The following is an 18,246-nucleotide window of genomic DNA, read 5'->3' on the forward strand; positions in this document are numbered from 1 at the left end:
AGAAGTGTCATTTTATATTCGATTTTAACCACACTTACACACAACTTGTCACAATAAGATCACGGTTCCTTTTGAAAACCGGTTAGATGCCATCATGGGTTCTAGAGTTTCTATTTTGGATCTTTCAGCCATAAAGAGGTTTCATTTATACTTTGATTTGATACAAACTTGCACAGAATGTTTATCTTGATGATCTCTAGGCCAAGTTTGAAACTGGGTCATGTGGGGTCAAAAACTAGGTCACAAGGTCAAATCAAAGGAAAAGCTTATTAACACCCTAGAGGCCACACTTATGATCCTATCTTCATGAAACTTGGTCAAAATGTTTATCTTGATGATTCCTAGGCCAAGTTCGAAACTGGGTCATGTGGGGTCAAAAAATAGGTCACAATAACCTGTATGGCAGTCGGCTTAAATTTTTATTGGGACAGCTACTGCAGTTTTTTGGTTTTTTTTCCTAAGATGGGAAGGGGCCTTGAGCTGTTATTTAGGGAAAAATAACTTGGTATTTGGCAAAGAGGAAAACCTGATGTAAGGTCAGTTTGAACTGAATGGTTTGAAAGAAATTTACTGAGAGGAAGAAGCCTGTAAATGGCTCTTATTATAGAAGAAAATAGCCCTGACAGGCCAATGTCCTCTATCTACAAGCTGATAAAAAAGCACGGATTTATTTGAATGTTTTATATTTAAATAAGCTAGATTTGGCTAAGCACAAAAACATCACATGTTTGCCAGATTAACTAGTTGGTAAACTACACATGCATTCTAAAAGCATTCTGTATAGGAAGAACTAAGAATATGGTAAAATTATGAACAATTTTAGCTCATCTGAGTTTTGAAAAAAAACCAAGGTATTGTCGTCACTTGATTGTCGGCGTTAGTTAACATTTTTGTTTAGGTTTGCCTTTTCTCAAAACCATAAGAGCTACAGCTTTGAAACTTTGCACACTTGTTTGTCATCATTAGGTGACTTAGTAGGCCAAGAACCATAACTCTGATATGCATTTTGTCAAAATTATTGTCCTTTTTGTACTTAGAAAATTTGAATTCCTATGTTAAAATTTTTGTTTAGGTCCGCCTTTTCTCAAAAACTATGAGCTACAGCTTTGAAACTTTGCACACTTGTTTATCATCATTAGTAACTGTGTAGGCCAAGAACCATAACTCTGATATGCATTTTGTCAGAATTATAGCCCTTTTTGTACTTAGAAATTCTGAACTATAACACTTCTTAGTAATACATACTGACCAGCACTTGCATGTTTTCTTTGATGAGGTGTATAATACAGTATATCTCATTTCCGCTTTATGCAGTCCCAAAATAGCACAAATCCTACAAATTTAGCATTTACACAGACTCAACTTCATATTTCTTTATAGAATTAATGTAACCTGAAGTTTTTAATGATTCTTTTGGCATGCGATCCGACAGATTTTTGCAATAATGTGTAGATTGAGAAACTTCATTATCATAAAAGAGAATCTATCACAGCTCTTACATGTGTATCCACCATTTTGGGGAAAGTATGTGAGACATAGCAACAATATCCAAAGGGGTGGGGGCGTTCTTTACCAGAAAAATCAGATCTGTGCATTTTCTCTGCAGTTGCTGAAACACATTTCCCTCGGCAGTTACAGAAATTGTTTTTCCACTGGCAGTTGCTAAATTGCTTTTTCAACCAGCAATTGCAAAACCGTATTTGTACTGGTAGTTGCAAAATTTACCATTGGCAGTTGCAGAATCATTTACTCTTCTATAGGGGAATCACATCTCCCTTGACAGTTGCAGAATCATCTGTACTTAGGCAGTTGCAGAATCCCTTACCACTTCAGTAGCTGAACCAATAATCTCTGCATTTACTGAATCACTTGTCCCTAGACAGTCGGTGTGTCAATCAGTTTTCCCTTGGCAGTTGCTGAATCAATTATATCTGTAGTTCTTAACTGTTTACCATTTTAGGTTCTTAATCAATTACCTCTGCAGTTGCTGAACCAATTACCTCTGCAGTGATTGAACCAATTACCTCTGCAGTGATTGAACCAATTACCTCTGCAGTGGCTGAACCAATTACCTCTGCAGTGGCTGAACCAATTACCTCTGCAGTGGCTGAACCAATTACCTCTGCAGTGGCTGAACCAATTACCTCTGCAGTGGCTGAACCAATTACCTCTGCAGTGATTGAACCAATTACCTCTGCAGTGATTGAACCAATTACCTTTGCAGTGATTGAACCAATTACCTCTGCAGTTGCTGAACCAATTACCTCTGCAGTGACTGAACCAATTACCCCTGCAGTGGATGAACCAATTACCTCAGCAGTGGCTGAACCAATTACCTCTGCAGTGGCTGAACTAATTACCCCTGCAGTGATTGAACCAATTACCTCTGCAGTTGCTGAACCAATTACCTCTGCAGTGACTGAACCAATTACCTTTGCAGTGGCTGAACCAATTACCCCTGCAGTGGATGAACCAATTACCTCAGCAGTGGCTGAACCAATTACCTCTGCAGTGGCTCTATCAGTTTCTTTCAGCAGTTGCTTAGTTACTGTTTTCCATCTTATGTGCTGAATCAGCTGCCACTTCAGTTGTTTAATTAATTATCTCAGCAGTTGCTGTAACAATTTTTCCTTGGCAGTTGCTTAATCACTTCCCTAAGCTGGAAGAGGTCCATACAAGGAATATCAGTCCAAGTTTTTCAAGTTTCACCAAACTTTCATAGGATGTTTTGTTTCAAGAAAATTTAAGAAGAGTCCACCTTAGCACCTTGCACTGTGGTGACCAAGTCACCACTGAGAGAAGGAGCCAGATTTCTATCTCCATGCTACCTTTTGACTTGGCAAATTGTCAAAAATGAGGACTGTTCGTTCGTAGTATAATTGTGTTATTTGTACTTTGTATAATACAACTGGCAAGTAAAGTGACCAAAACATTTATCCAAAATAGCCAAGATCTGTCTCAAGGGGGGCAACTACACTGGATCTGCTCTCCTCTGGATCAAAGACGTGTGATTTATTATACCACTTACTCATGCCTTCAAATAAATTTCACAGATATACACTTTTCCACATTTATTTTCACCAACAAAAGTTATACATTTACATAAATACAAAGTTCAAAGAAATTAAGCTTAAATTCTTTCTAAATCAGTGTGAAATGATACTAAGTGTACAATATGATCGTTCAAACATTGAATCATTGTGAGAGAGCATGTATACCATTTGCTGTCGCGTGAAAACGGTTTTATAATGAAAATGTAGATGTTTCACTGTATATATACCACTAGATAAAATTTGGAACAGCAAGTCTCGAGGTCATTTCTCACCTTTTTGAATTACATACTATAAACTGTACATGACTATGCAACTCATGTACTGGAAACAGTTTTCCCATATTCACCACTTTGCTTGGCTGACTTGCAAGATAATATTTTCGAACTGAACATCTGCTTTCTGTAAACACATATCTCCGTCTAGCTAATGTAAGCTTTGTCATAGTAAAATGTCTACTTTTTAACACCAAATGACACTCATTTTCACATGGAAAATACGAACACAGTAGGTACTATATCAACATTTCTAGTTAAATTTGGGATATTTACAGCTACAGATGAAGAAACACAGCATTTTCCCTTTAATAAGAAACAGAGTAGTTTCCCTGTAATATTGTGTAGATATTCCGTCACTTTGTTACCATGGTGACAGCCCGCTGTCTATCCTATCTTCACCATGAAGGTGCAGTATTTGCTAATCTTCTCATGCGCCTGAAACAATAAAATTTAAAACTAATTCCCTTTTCATTTTACGCATGTATAATGAAGAAGAGGGGCATAGTGGCTCTAGGTCGTTCACCTGACCTCGACTTTTGATCTTGAATAAAAATATGACACTGAATTATAAATAGTAATATCCGTGCATAAAAAAACAACACAAAACAGACCAAGAGCCCTCATTTAACTAACTTTGAGAGAAGACCTTACAATGATTCTACAGACCAAGTTTGAAGAAGTTTGATCAAGTGGTTCCTGAGAAGAAGTTGTTCAAAGGTATTTCTATTTTAAGCTGCATAAAGAAGTTAAGCTGCTTCCCCATCCCCTACACCGATGTGAAAAATTACTTTTGTTGCCCTTACTCTGATTTGGTTTAAACTTCAAATGATCATTTATTTGAACAATTATTAGTTTCCTACCTTTAGGGCCAAAGTCATAAGTGGTCAAAAAGGTCCTGGCTCTTTTTATCCAGGCCATAACTTTGTTATCCTTACACAATTTATATATTTTTATAATTTAATAAAGATGGTATAAACATTATCACAACACCATGATCAGGTACTTTGATTCATTCTACTAACTTTAACAGTATGAATTCTAAAATTGATTCAAAATGCATTTTTATGTTTGCATTTGTTTTTTGTTTGCATTTTGTGTGGGTGGGTGGGGGGGGGGGGGTGTACAGCTGCAAAATCAGTTAATCGCTAGAGACAGCTTTGAAAATTTTCATTAATGTGGGAGTGCTTTGGAAATTGAACAGCCTAGTCTGCTGTTCTTCAAACAAGAGGGTCATGATGACCCTGGATCACTCACCTGAGTAATATGAGCTACATGTTTCAAATGTCAAACTGATGCTAAAATATTAAGAAAGTAAGTCAGTAGGTCACTGAAAGTCAGTTTTAAAGATCGGTGTGCAAAACAGTACATGTCATCCAAATTTCAAGGCTGCATCTTAAAAAACAAGAAAGAAGGTCAAGGTCACAGTCAGGTGACCCCTAATCACTTTGGGTCATCAGGTAATTATAATTAAACAGTTTAGGAAATATGATCTGATAATTATTGAATATTTTTTCCTATATAACTCATATAATAAGTGACCCAAGGAGGGGCCTCTTTTCGCCCCAGGGGCACAATTTGAACAATCTTGTTAGAGATCCACTAGGCAATGCTGCATACCAAATATCAAAGGCCTAGGCCTAGAACTTTCAGACAAGAAGATTTTTAAATCTGTAGAGGACCACAAGGCAATGCTTCATACCAAATATCAAAGGCCTAGGTCTTGTGGTTTCAGACAAGAAGATTTTTGAAGTTTTTTCCTATATAAGTCTATGTAAAACTTGGGACCCCCAGGGCTCTTTTCGCCCCAGGGGCACAATTTGAACAATCTTCATAGAGGACCACATGCCAATTATCAAGGCTCTACGCCATGCGTTTTGGACAAGAAGATTTTTAAAGTTTTTCCTTTTGGTTGCCAGAGTTCTGCATGGAATTCAATTCTTCGAACAATTTTGAAAGAGGGCCACCCAAGGATCATTCCTGTGAAGTTTGGTGTAATTCTGCCCAGTGGTTTTCAAGTAGATTTTTTTAGAAAATGTTGACGGACGGACGTCCCACGACGACCATTGAGCGGTCACAAAATGTAAAAGTGTTGGTTGTTAAATATCTTCAAATGTAGACGGCAAGATATACTACAGACAGCAAAAGTTTAAACACTGACCTTGTATTTCTGTCCTGGTCTCTTATCTTTTTCTCCATCTCTTGATCAGTTAGAATTTCCAGGAACGGACACCAGTTGTCTGCCTCATTCTGGTTCCTAATTGCAACTTCCACTATTGGCAGGGGTGTTTCACTGCAATCAGTATGGAAACTGGTTAGAGAAAAAAATAGAAAGAAGAGAAATGGTCAAATAACTGCTAAATAAACTGTATGAGTTATTCAGCTGCAGGGCACAAAGGCACAGCATCAGACTCCTAACCTCCAGACAGTGGGTTTGAGTTTAGTTTTGACAGTCAAAATTTCCAAGCTGATTATTCATAATACATATTAATTTGCCTGACCTAGGAACCTTCCAAATCTGGTTTCCTGATTACTCTTATGACATCTGCTAATGACAGTGATGAAAGATGTTTCAGTTACACTGCGCAAAGTGAATTTCTTTTGATGAACCTAATATACTTGTTCAACATTAAAAGGGTACAGGTTTCTATTTCTTGCAAGCAGTTGATGGAGGTCCCCAGATGAAACACCTTATTACCAGATGTGTCCACTGAGGGTGTCGTAATGGTATTTACATCCCCAGCATCCAGTCTAGGCTTATACTACTTGAAACTGCATCAAGTTATCTTTAGCTCTAATACTAGTAGGGATATCAGTCAGGCCTGGGAATGGAACCTTGATTGCTATCACTATCGTCAGACTTGTTAGCCACTGCAATACTGACTCCTTTCCTCCCCAAGTTCCTGTAAAATTACACTGGTCAGGAAATATAATAGGATTCCTTTGCTTGAATTACATAAGGCAACATTACAGAGTTCATTAATTCCAGTTACATTGATGAGGTACGTAAGGCAATTACAGGGTTCATTAATTCGAGTTACAATGATGAGGTAGGTAAGAATTCATGCAAGGATTCATTAATTTGAATTACACTGACAAGGTAGGTCAGGCAACATTACAGGATTCATTAACTTGAGTAACACTGATCCAGTAGGTCAGACAATGCTACAGAATTCATTAAGTTGAATTACACTGATATGGTATGTAAGGCAACATTGAAGGATTCATTAACTTGAGTTACACTGATCCAGTAGGTCAGACAATGCTACAGAATTCATTAAGTTGAATTACACTGATATGGTATGTAAGGCAACATTAAAGGATTCATTAAGTTGAATTACACTGATCTGATCAGTCAGGCAATGTTACAGGATTCATTAACCAGAGTTACACTGATCCAGTAGGACAGGCAACATTACAGGATTCATTAACCAGAGTAACACTGATCCAGTAGGTCAGGCAATGTTACAGGATTCATTAACCAGAGTTACACTGATCCAGTAGGTCAGGCAATGTTACAGGATTCATTAACCAGAGTTACACTGATCCAGTAGGTCAGGCAATGTCACAGGATTCATTAACCAGAGTTACACTGATCCAGTAGGTCAGGCAATATTAAAGGATTCATTAACCAGAGTTATACTGATGCAGTAGGTCAGGCAATGTTACAGGATTCATTAACCAGAGTTACACTGATGCAGTAGGTCAGGCAATATTAAAGGATTCATTAACCGGAGTTACACTGATCCAGTAGGTCAGGCAATGTTACAGGATTCATTAACCGGAGTTACACTGATCCAGTAGGTCAGGCAATGTTACAGGATTCATTAACCAGAATTACACTGATCCAGTAGGACAGGCAACATTAAAGGATTCATTAACCAGAGTTACACTGATCCAGTGGGTCAGGCAACATTAAAGGATTCATTAACCAGAGTTACACTGATCCAGTAGGTCAGGCAACGTTACAGGATTCATTAACCAGAGTTACACTGATCCAGTAGGTCAGGCAATATTACAGGATTCATTAACCAGAGTTACACTGATCCAGTAGGTCAGGCAATATTACAGGATTCATTAACCAGAACTACACTGATCCAGTAGAACAGGCAACATTAAAGGATTCATTAACCAGAGTTACACTGATCCAGTAGGTCAGGCAATATTACAAGATTAATTAACCAGAATTACACTGATCCAGTAGGACAGGCAACATTAATGGATTCATTAACTTGAGTTACACTGATCCAGTAGGTCAGACAATGCTACAGAATTCATTAAGCTGAATTACACTGATATGGTATGTAAGGCAACATTAAAGGATTCATTAAGTTGAATTACACTGATCTGATCGGTCAGGCAATGTTACAGGATTCATTAACCGGAGTTACACTGATCCAGTAGGTCAGGCAATGTTACAGGATTTATTAACCAGAGTTACACTGATCCAGTAGGTCAGGCAACGTTAAAGGATTCATTAACCAGAGTTACACTGATCCAGTAGGTCAGGCAACGTTACAGGATTCATTAACCAGAGTTACAATGATCCAGTAGGTCAGGCAACATTACAGGATTCATTAACCAGAATTACACTGATCCAGTAGGTCAGGCAACATTAAAGGATTCATTAACCAGAGTTACACTGATCCAGTTGGTCAGACAATGCTACAGGATTCATTAACCAGAGTTACACTGATCCAGTAGGACAGGCAATGTTACAGGATTCATTAACCAGAGTTACACTGATCCAGTAAGTCAGGCAACATTAAAGGATTCATTAACCAGAGTTACACTGATCCAGTAGGTCAGACAATGCTACAGGATTCATTAATCATAGTTACACTGATCCAGTTGGTCAGACAATGCTACAGGATTCATTAACCAGAGTTACACTGATCCAGCAGGTCAGGCAATGTTACAGGATTCATTAACCAGAGTTACACTGATCCAGTAGGACAGGCAATGTTACAAGATTCATTAACCAGAGTTACACTGATCCAGTAGGTCAGGCAACATTAAAGGATTCATTAACCAGAGTTACACTGATCCAGTAGGTCAGACAATGTTACAGGATTCATTAACCAGAGTTACACTGATCCAGTAGGTCAGGCAATGTTACAGGATTCATTAACTTCAATTACAATGACGAGGTAGGTAAGACAACATTACAGAATTCATAAATTTTTAAATTACACTGATCTGGTAGGTCAGGTAATGTTACTTGATTCATTAACTTGAATTACACCCATCTGTTAGGCTAAACAACATTACAGAATTAAATGAATTATACTAATCTTGTAGGTCAGGCAACATTAAATGATTTGTTGAATTTCTACCGATCTGGTAAATCAGGCAATGTTACAGGATTTAATGAGTCACACTGACATCTCAACATTTAGGTGTGAGTTTCTAATACAGATTTTTCTTGGTAAAAAAACAACAACAACTTAAGAAGTATTAACTGTTTCAAATTTAAAAACAGTTTTAGATTGCATCTATTCATACTAACCTAAATGCGTATGTTTTCTGATGCCAGCTTATCTGTCCACGTATACTGTAAGCTATAGCTGTCACAAATTCTCCCCCTAGACCTACAATATAAATGAAGACAGCCATCAAAGGATTATCACTTGCATAAAATGATGGCACTCCATAACTTCTGTTTAATTCTGTTTGGTTTACACTATATTTTAGTATATGATTTCAGATACCTAACAGCAGTCAGGTTATCTTGACTTCCAAACATGTTCAGGGTTATGAAGTGGGTATGGAGGAGATAGTGGGTAAGATTGGGGACTGTTATATAATTTGGCAATTTCTTTCACAGTTTTGTTGCTGTCTTAACTTTCGTCTGTGTCAACTTTTACAAAGTATAAGATCTTTACCATGTAACAACAGCAGAAGGTGCATACATTGAAATAATGCAAAGTAACCAGTTTTGACTACATGCACCAGTTCTTTGACTCTTTAGGTGTGGGATTAAAGTTGCAAACCAGTTATTGCCTGTATGTAACAAACTAGATGCCCAAGGGCAACATGTCGAGCCCGTCCTTTGACCCTTAACTGTGACCTTGACCTTTGAGATAGGGTCCCTCTCAATGAGTTAAACATTCATGCCAATTATAAACTAGAATGTGTCTGTAGGACACAAGGTGTGGCCCCCCCCCCCCCCCCCCCCCCACTGGTACATTTGTCACAAATAAGGGGCAATAATTCAAATGTTTGCAGTCTCAATGGGGTATAGCCTCAACAAACATTTTATGAAAAGGATTCCTTATAAGCATCACAAACAAAAAATCCACTATTTTGGCTATTTCAAGGGCCATAATTCTGTAATTAGCATTAAGATTTTCAAAAGAATGCCAAGTGTGCAGGGTCGCATCATGATAAAGACTCAAGCAAGGTTTCATGAATTTACATCAAACACTTCTTGAGCTGTGCACATAATTACCGGTAGGTAAAAATGTGCATTTTTTACAATTTCAGGGGCCATAACTTCAAAAATAGGGGGTGGAGCCAGCCAAAAAAATAAGAGATGTGCAAGTTTATTTCATGATAAAGCAAGTTTTCAACCATTTATATTAAATGCTTTTTGAGCTAGGTGTGACAAAAGGTGAAAATGTGCAATTTTGACTATTTCAGGGGCCATAACTCTGAAAATAGGGGGTGGACACAAATGAAAAATATAAGGTGCACAAGTTTATATCATGATTAAGACCTATGCAAGGTTTCATGGATCTATATCAAATACTTTTTAAGCTAGGCCTGTCACAAGGTGAAAATGTGCATTTTTGACTATTTCAGGGGCGATAACTCTGAAAATAGGAGAAAGACTTAGATGAAAATTAGGAGGTGCGCAAGTTCACATCATGATTAAGACTCATGCAAGGTTTCAAAATCCATATCAAATACTTTGTTGTGCTAGGCGTGTCACAAGGTGAAAATGTGCGTTTTTGACTATTTCAAGGGCCATAACTCTGAAAATAGGGGGCGGAGCCAAACGAAAAATAAGAGGTGCGCAAGTTCACATCATGATTAAGACTCATGCAAGGTTTCATGAATCTATATCAAATACTTTCTGAGCTAGGTGTGTCACAAGGTGAAAATGTGCATTTTTGACTATTTCAGGGGCCATAACTCTAAAAAATAGGGGGCGGACCCAAATGAAAACTAGGAGGTGCGCAAGTTCACATCATGATTAAGACTCATGCAAGGTTTCATGAATCTATATCAAATACTTATTGTGCTAGCCGTGTCGAGAGGTGAAAATGTGCATTTTTGACTATTTCAGGGGCCATAACTCTAAAAGTAGGGGGCGGAGCCAGATGAAAAACAGAAGGTGCGCAAGTTCACATCATGATTAAGACTCATGCAAGGTTTCATGAATCTATATCAAACACTTTTTGAGCTAGGCGTGTCACAAGGTGAAAATGTGCATATTTTTACTATTTCAGGGGCCATAACTCTAAAAATAGGGGGCGGAGCCAGACGAAAAATAGGAGGTGCGCAAGTTCATATCATGGTTAAGACTCATGCAAGGTTTCATCAATTTGTATCAAATACTTTTTGAGCTAGGCGCGTCACGAACTTCGGACGGACGGACAAGACCAAATCTATATGCCCCCCACCACTCATGGGGGCACAACAAGATTCCTCAACGCATGTCAAAGTTATGGGCCGGACAAGATCTGACATGACCTTTGACCTCCAACTGTGATCTTGACCTCTGAGATAGGAACCTGAGGTTTGCGCATGACACTCTGTGACAGAGTCTGTCTCACTGAGGTTAACATTCATGCCAAATATAAACAAGGTTCCTTAATGCATGTCAAAGTTATGGGCCTGACAAAATCTGACATAACCTTTGACCTCCAACTGTGACCTTGCCCTTTGAGATAGGAATCTGGGTTTGTGCATGACATTCCGTTTCACTGAGGTTAACATTCATGCCAAATATAAACAAGATTGCGCCATGCATGTCAAAGTTATGGTCTGGACAAACAAATCCAGACGAACTCATGCACAAACGGACGCACTGACGCACGCACATACACCAAACAGCCATTTGGACAACTATGTCTTCGCTTCCGCAAGTGGGCTCGACAAAAATCAAACAGTCTAGGGGATGACGAATGGCTGATACAAAGAAAAAGTTCAGAAAACACATTGAAATTTATACATCTGTGATTTTCTTTTCATTTTAATGAATGTAGAAATCAGGGTTTCAGAATTCTACAAATTAAAATGCTACCAACTTTTTTAGCCTGATTACTTTGTGGTTGTTCTCTAAGACAGCAATAATCATTAGACATAACATCAGAAGATTAAGTAAACTAGAAAAATGCAAACTAAAATTTTCTCACTTGGGTTTTTTATTGAAGTTTAAAAGATAAAACAGATAAAGTGGAAATTTATCTCAAGACAGTTGAAGAACAAGAGCACCGCCTTGCGGGTGCAGATGCTCATCTGATTTTTTTGTCTCTGTATAATATTTCCTAAGTACAAAAGGGGCCATAATTCTTGCAAAAAGCAGACTGGAGTTATGTTTAATGCTGTGCAGAGTCAGCTTTTGATGGTGAACAAGTGTTGCAAGTTTTAAAGCAATAGCTTTGATAGTTGAGGAGAAAAGCTGACCTAAACACAAAACTTAACCAAGAAATCTGATTTTCTAAGTCCAAAAGAGGCCATAATTCTTGCAAAAAACAATGTAGAGTTACGGTACGTGCTGTGCAGAGTCAGCTTTTAATGGCTATTAACTGCTCTAAGTTTTAAAGCAATAGCTTTGACCGTTAAGGTGAAAAGTTGACCTAAACGCAAAACTTAACCAAGAAATCTGATATTTTCTAAGTCCAAAAGGAGCCATAATTCTTGCAAAAGCAGGATGGAACTAGAGATGCTTTTGAGAAAAGCGCATGTCTCCCACAACTGCCCCTATGAAAAATGTTAGTTTCTCTAGATGTTTTAGACGAGTGGATCCAATTAGATAGTCTGGATGCGTGGATCCAATCAGTAATTCAAGGGCCATAAATCAAAAGTGCCTTGGCGGATTTGGCTAGTTATCGAACTTGGGTAAGGTATTATGGCCGAACACATTTTGTTCAAGTTTGGTGAAGATCTGATGAGAAATGTTCGACTTAGAGAGCAGACAAGAGTAAACAGACCGATTTTTTTGGTTATTTCAAGGGCCGTAACTCTAAAATGCCTGGACCGATTTGGCTAGTTATCAAACTTGGCCGAGGTCTCATGGTCAAACACATTTTGTTCAAGTTTGGTGAAGATCGGATGAGAAATGTTTGAGTTACAGTGCAGACAGGAGTAAAAAGGCCAATTTTTTGATAATTCAATGGCCGTAACTCCAAAATGCCTGGACCGATTTGGCTATTTATCGAACTTGGCTGAGGTCTCATGGTCAAACACATTTTGTTCAAGTTTGGTGAAGATCGGATGAGAAATGTTTGATTAGGAGTGCGGACACGAGTAAAAAGGCCAATTTTTCGATAATTCAAGGGCCGTAACTCCAAAATGCCTGGACCGATTTGGCTAGTTATCGAACTTGGCCCAGGTCTCATGGTCAAACACATTTTGTTAAAGTTTGGTGAAGATTGGATGAGAAATATTCGAATTAGAGTGCGGACAAGAGTAAAAAGACCGATTTTTGGTAATTCAAGGGCCATAACTCCAAGACGCCTGGACCGTTTTGGCTAGTTATCAAACTTGGCCGAGGTCTTATGGTCAAACACATTTTGTTCAAGTTTGGTGAAAATCGGATGAGAAATGTTCGACTTAGAGTGCGGACAAGCTTTGTGACAGACACACTGACACACACACACAGAGACTGGAGTAAATCAATATGTGTCCCACACCACTGTGTGGTGGGAGACATAATTATGTTTTTTTGCTGTACAGAGTCAGCTATAGATGGTGAACAAGTGTTGCAAGTTTTAAAGCAATAGCTTTTATTTTAGTAGAAAAGCTGACCTAAACACAAAACTTAACCAGGCAATGCCAACGCCGGTTTTTTTTCCAAAAATCAGATGAGCTAAAAATGATGTCATACAGAAAATGTCAGTCAATTTTTCTTTACATATTCCTTGCAGCATTAAATGCAATTGATCTGATAAAATCCTATAAAATCGATAAATAGTTCTGTCCAATTCTAAACATCTTTTCATAGGTAGTTTCAGACAAAAAGGAAAACCAAGTAAATGAAGTCTCATATTTTTGAAAACTTGTGGTTCAGCGTTTTAGTGCTACTGGACAAGTCTAAATGTCAATGCGTATGTTTCATGTCAGTAGGTGTTATCACTTAAATAATCACTTTATAAACAATTGGATTACTGACCACTGTCAAAATTCATGCTTTGATTTCCAACCTACTTTACATTTAGTTTCGGGATAGCTCGACTGGCACGTTGTGAAAAAAATTAGTAGATTGACAGAATTTTCTGGTAGCCCTTTGTCTTAAGACATGGGATTTCTGAAGTCCTGGGAAATGGGAGAGAGACAGCTCTATATAAAAGATTGGTAAACACTCTATAAATCTTATCACAGACTGCAGCTTATATTCAAACTGTATCATTTAGCAAAACACACTCGTCTTTTAACACCAGCAAGGATCCATAGTTACATAAAAAGTCATTTGTTTAAAGTAACTTACCCAATTCTGCACACAGTTTAGTAGAAAATTCTTCAGGACTGTTCTCTGGTTCAGATATATCCCATTCAAACTGGTCCATCAATGATATATTGCCAACATGGATATTTAACTGAAAATACAAACTGGTCCCTTAGAGACAGATTGCCAACATGGGTGATGAACTGAAATACAAACTGGTCCATCAATGATATGCCAACATGGCTATTTAACTGAAAATACAAACTGGTCCATTAGAGACAGATTGCCATCATGGGTAATGAACTGAAAATACAATCTGGTCCATCAGTGATAGATTGTCAACGTGGATATATAGCTGAAATACAATCTGGTCCATCAGTGGTGTTATGCCAGAAATCACAATTCACACATAAAAAATTTAGTATTTCACTGTGTACTATTCTAAAGCACCTTAAAGATCTGTTTTGATCAGACTAATTTCTTCTACATTTTAGATGTCTGCTCCAGTATTTATGATGATAGCGATAGCATTGACATGTTGAACTGCAAAAGTCTTGTTTGTCTGTTATTATGCCCCTCTTCGAAGAAGGAGGGGTATATTGTTTTGCAGATGTTGGTCGGTCGGTAGGTCGGTCGGTCTGTCGGTATGTACACCAATTAGTTTCCAGATGATAACTCAAGAACGCTCGAGTCTAGGATCATGAAAGTTGATACGGAGGTTGTTCATGACCAGCAGATGACCCCTATTGATTTTGAAGTCAGTTGGTCAAAGGTCAAGGTGACCTTGAACAGTTAAACGGTTTCCGGATGATAACTCAAGAATGCTTGGGCCTAGGATCATGAAAGTTGATAGGGAGGTTGGTCATGACCAGCAGATGACCCCTATTGATTCTGAGGTCAGTTGGTCAAAGGTCAAGGTCACAGTGACCTTGAACAGTTAAACGGTTTCCGGATGATAACTCAAGAACGCTTGGGCCAAGGATCATGAAAGTTGATAGGGAGGTTGATCATGACCAATAGATGGCCCCTATTGATTTTGAGGCCATTAGGTCAAAGGTCAAGTTCACAGTGTTCCAGAACAGTTGAACGGTTTCTGGATGATAACTCAATAACGCTTGCACCTAGGATTATAAAACTTGATAGGGAGGCTGGTCATGACCAGCAGATGATCCCTATTGATTTTGTGGTCAGTAGGTCAAAGGTCAAGGTCACAGCAACCCGGAACAGTTTTACGATTTCCGGATGATAACTAAAGAACTCTTGGGTCTAAGATCAAGAAAGTTGATAGGGAGGTTGGTCATGACCAGCAGATGACCACTACTGATTTTTGGGTCTGTAGGTCAAAGGTCAATGTCAAAGTGACCCGGAACAGTTAAACCGTTTCCGGAGGATAACTTGAGAATGCTTGGGTCTAGGATCACGAAACTTAATAGGGAGGACCAGCAGATGACCCCTATTGATTTTGAGGTTAGTAAGTCAAAGTGACCCAGAACAGTTAAACCATTTCAGTAAGTTAACTTGAGAATGCTTGGGCTTAGGATCACGAAACTTAATAGGGAGGTTGATCATGACCAGCAGATTACCCCTATTGATTTTGAGGTCAGTAGGTCAAAGGTCAAGGTCACATTGACCCAGAATAGTAGAACTTTTATGTACAGTGACCAAATAATTTCTGTTCCTTGTGCAATTACTGAATGAATCAAGGGGGGCATTTCGTGTTCTACGAGCTCTTGTTTTATTTTGATCTGTTGGGTGTCTTCAGTCAGTTCTAGTTCTTGTAACATTCTTGCATTACCTAAATTACCTAAATGATCACAGGCAAACTAAATGTATCAACATCACAATGAATAGTTTACCTTTAAAATTACTCTTTGATCCGATGGTGTCTCTTCAACCGGTTCTGGCTGCTCATTCTGGTACTGTTCTAGCTGTGACCTAATGACCTGTGCTATGGCTGGGACAAAATTTACAGGGTTAAGGTCAAGGTCATCGCATAGTATTTCTGCAAACATCTCCGGAGTTATCAAGGTTTCTGAAAAGAAAAAGGCAAAGTTTTGAAACACAAGGGACATGATAACCCTAAGGCTCTCACAGAACCATGATATTGAACATATATCATATCAAAAAAAAGCTAACTGTTGATTCAAATAAATAGAAAACATTTTATGGAATATTTTTGTACAAAAAAAGACAGCATTTTAAACAGAATCTTTGAAGAAAAATTGCTACCATTTTTGTTCCAGGTAAAACAGTCTCTCAGTTTCTGTCCCTCGTATTCCATGTCTAGTCGGATTGGTACAAGGTTCTCCAGCTGGTTGGCATTCTCGTGATTCTGTGAGGGGTCAGAGTCGTCATAACTAAAACATTTAGAACATTGTATATATTCATCATGACATACCAAAATAAATACTCAGCAAAAATGGAACAAAAATTATAAATTAAGAGCATGAATAATTACGATTGCAGGATAATTAATGAAATTCCACAGCCTAGCTTTTCTGTATTTTGTATCAAGAGCTGAAACACAGCAAAGATTAATCTGCTGAAAGTGATCAATGTACATGGATTTAATTTAAGAACAATAGTGAATAGAAAAACATACCACAGTGGGAAAGTCCTCACTTTTGGTTTTCCAAGTCTGTTTCTATTTATAGGAGTGGAACATGGTACTGCGTCTAAATGATGTGACGTACTTGGAACTGTTGGTACCCATGTGGAACGCTTCTGTTTTGATTCACCTCTATGTATAGTAATATAGCATAGCATGGAAATAGCAATGGAGAACAAAATAAAATGAGGAAAATTATCTATGTATCTGTAAAAAAAGAAACTCAACCTTTCTTAAAATTTTATTAAGAACAGATATATAAAGTAATTGCTCAAAAAAACCACCTACTGACAATGAAGCATGTTAAGTAAATGAAAAAAAACAACACAAATGTACTAGTGTTCTAACAAAGATTCATTAAACTGCACACTACACTTTTAATATTAACAGATTCCCACATGCTTAGTACTGTGTTCTATAACCATTCTAAAAACCTTGTTGATGGTCAATATTAAAACTGTGCTCAGAAACAATAAGTCAGGTGCTTAGGTTTTCAGACTGATCTCTAACTTCAGTATAATAAATTCAGTCCCACAGGTACTCCTAAAGTCAACATGCTCATAACAAGAGCTGTCCGTAAGACAGCACGCTCGACTTTTCTCAGTGCTTGACTCTGAATTAGAGCTTTGCAAGTAAAAAAAATCCAAGTTAAAAAGGGACATAACTCTGTCAAAATTCAAAACAGAGTAATGGGGATTGTTTCTCCTGGTGTAGACTTTGACAGTAAATAACTATTTTAAGTTTCAAGTCAAAAGCTTTTATAGTAACAGAGAAATTTGACTTTATCAAAAACATTTAACAAAAAATTCTAAAGTTAAAAAGGGGCATAATTCTGTCAAAATTCAAATCAGAGTTATGGGGATTATTTCTCCTGGTGTAGACTTTGATGGTAAATACCTATTTTAAGTTTCAAGTCAATAGCTTTGATAGTAACAGAGATATTTGACTTTATCGAAAACTTTAACCAAAAATTCTAAGTTAAAAAGGAGCATAATTCTGTCAAAATTAAAAGCAGAGTTATGGGGATTGTTTCTCCTGTTTTTGTTGTTGTTTTTTTTTTGGATTTAACGTCGCACCGACACATGATAGGTCATATGGCGACTTTCCAGCTTTAATGGTGGAGGAAGACCCCAGGTGCCCCTCCGTGCATTATTTCATCACGAGCGGGGACCTGGGTAGAACCACCGACCTTCCGTAAGTCAGCTGGATGGCTTCCTCACATGAAGAATTCAATGCCCCGAGTGAGGCTCGAACCCACATCGATGAGGGGCAAGTGATTTGATGTCAGCGACCTTAACCACTTGGCCACAGAGGCCCCTGTTTCTCCTGGTGTAGACTTTGATAGTAAATAAGTATTTTAAATGTCAAGTCAATAGCTTTGATAGTAACAGAGATATACGACTTTATCAAAAACTTTAACCAACGGCGACGCCGACGCTTACACCGACACCGGGGCGAGTGCAATAGCTGTACCTTTTCTTTAAAAAGTCGAGCTAAAAAACTAAACAAACAGGCCAAAGTCGCACATCTGACCTTGACCTTGCTTATTTCAAAATGTGTTAATCCATCAAGTGATTAATGAGAAGATATTTTTTAAAGGCTTTTAATTTCAGTCAAGCAGAACCATCTAAAAAAACTTTAAAAAAAGGCCAAACTGACCAAGTTATAGGTCATATGGATACTTTCAAGCTTTAATGC

The 18,246-nt window shown here is 38.0% G+C and overlaps 1 protein-coding gene across 6 annotated transcripts in view; it reads right to left on the reverse strand.

The window, feature by feature from the left end:
- Nucleotides 1–3,058: 3,058 nt before the first annotated feature.
- Nucleotides 3,059–18,246, reverse strand: part of LOC123533759 (SWI/SNF-related matrix-associated actin-dependent regulator of chromatin subfamily B member 1-like) — a 34,740-nt gene continuing 19,552 nt past the window's right edge. For 3 of the 6 annotated variants that reach the window (XM_045315597.2, XM_045315598.2, XM_045315594.2), the window contains 7 exons: nt 16,543–16,680; nt 16,170–16,297; nt 15,797–15,972; nt 13,983–14,091; nt 8,835–8,916; nt 5,487–5,618; nt 3,059–3,763 (listed from right to left, as the gene is read on the reverse strand). In XM_045315597.2, coding sequence (XP_045171532.1) covers nt 3,724–3,763; nt 5,487–5,618; nt 8,835–8,916; nt 13,983–14,091; nt 15,797–15,972; nt 16,170–16,297; nt 16,543–16,680 — 805 coding nt within the window. In that variant the 3' untranslated portion in view covers nt 3,059–3,723. Of the gene's footprint in view, nt 3,764–5,486; nt 5,637–8,834; nt 8,917–13,982; nt 14,092–15,796; nt 15,973–16,169; nt 16,298–16,542; nt 16,681–18,246 lie in introns of all 6 variants that reach the window. The other 3 variants (XM_045315596.2, XM_045315595.2, XM_045315592.2) reach the window with 1 other exon arrangement.

The sequence above is a fragment of the Mercenaria mercenaria genome, chromosome 12 (assembly GCF_021730395.1).
Source record: "Mercenaria mercenaria strain notata chromosome 12, MADL_Memer_1, whole genome shotgun sequence".
Lineage (NCBI taxonomy): Eukaryota > Metazoa > Mollusca > Bivalvia > Venerida > Veneridae > Mercenaria > Mercenaria mercenaria.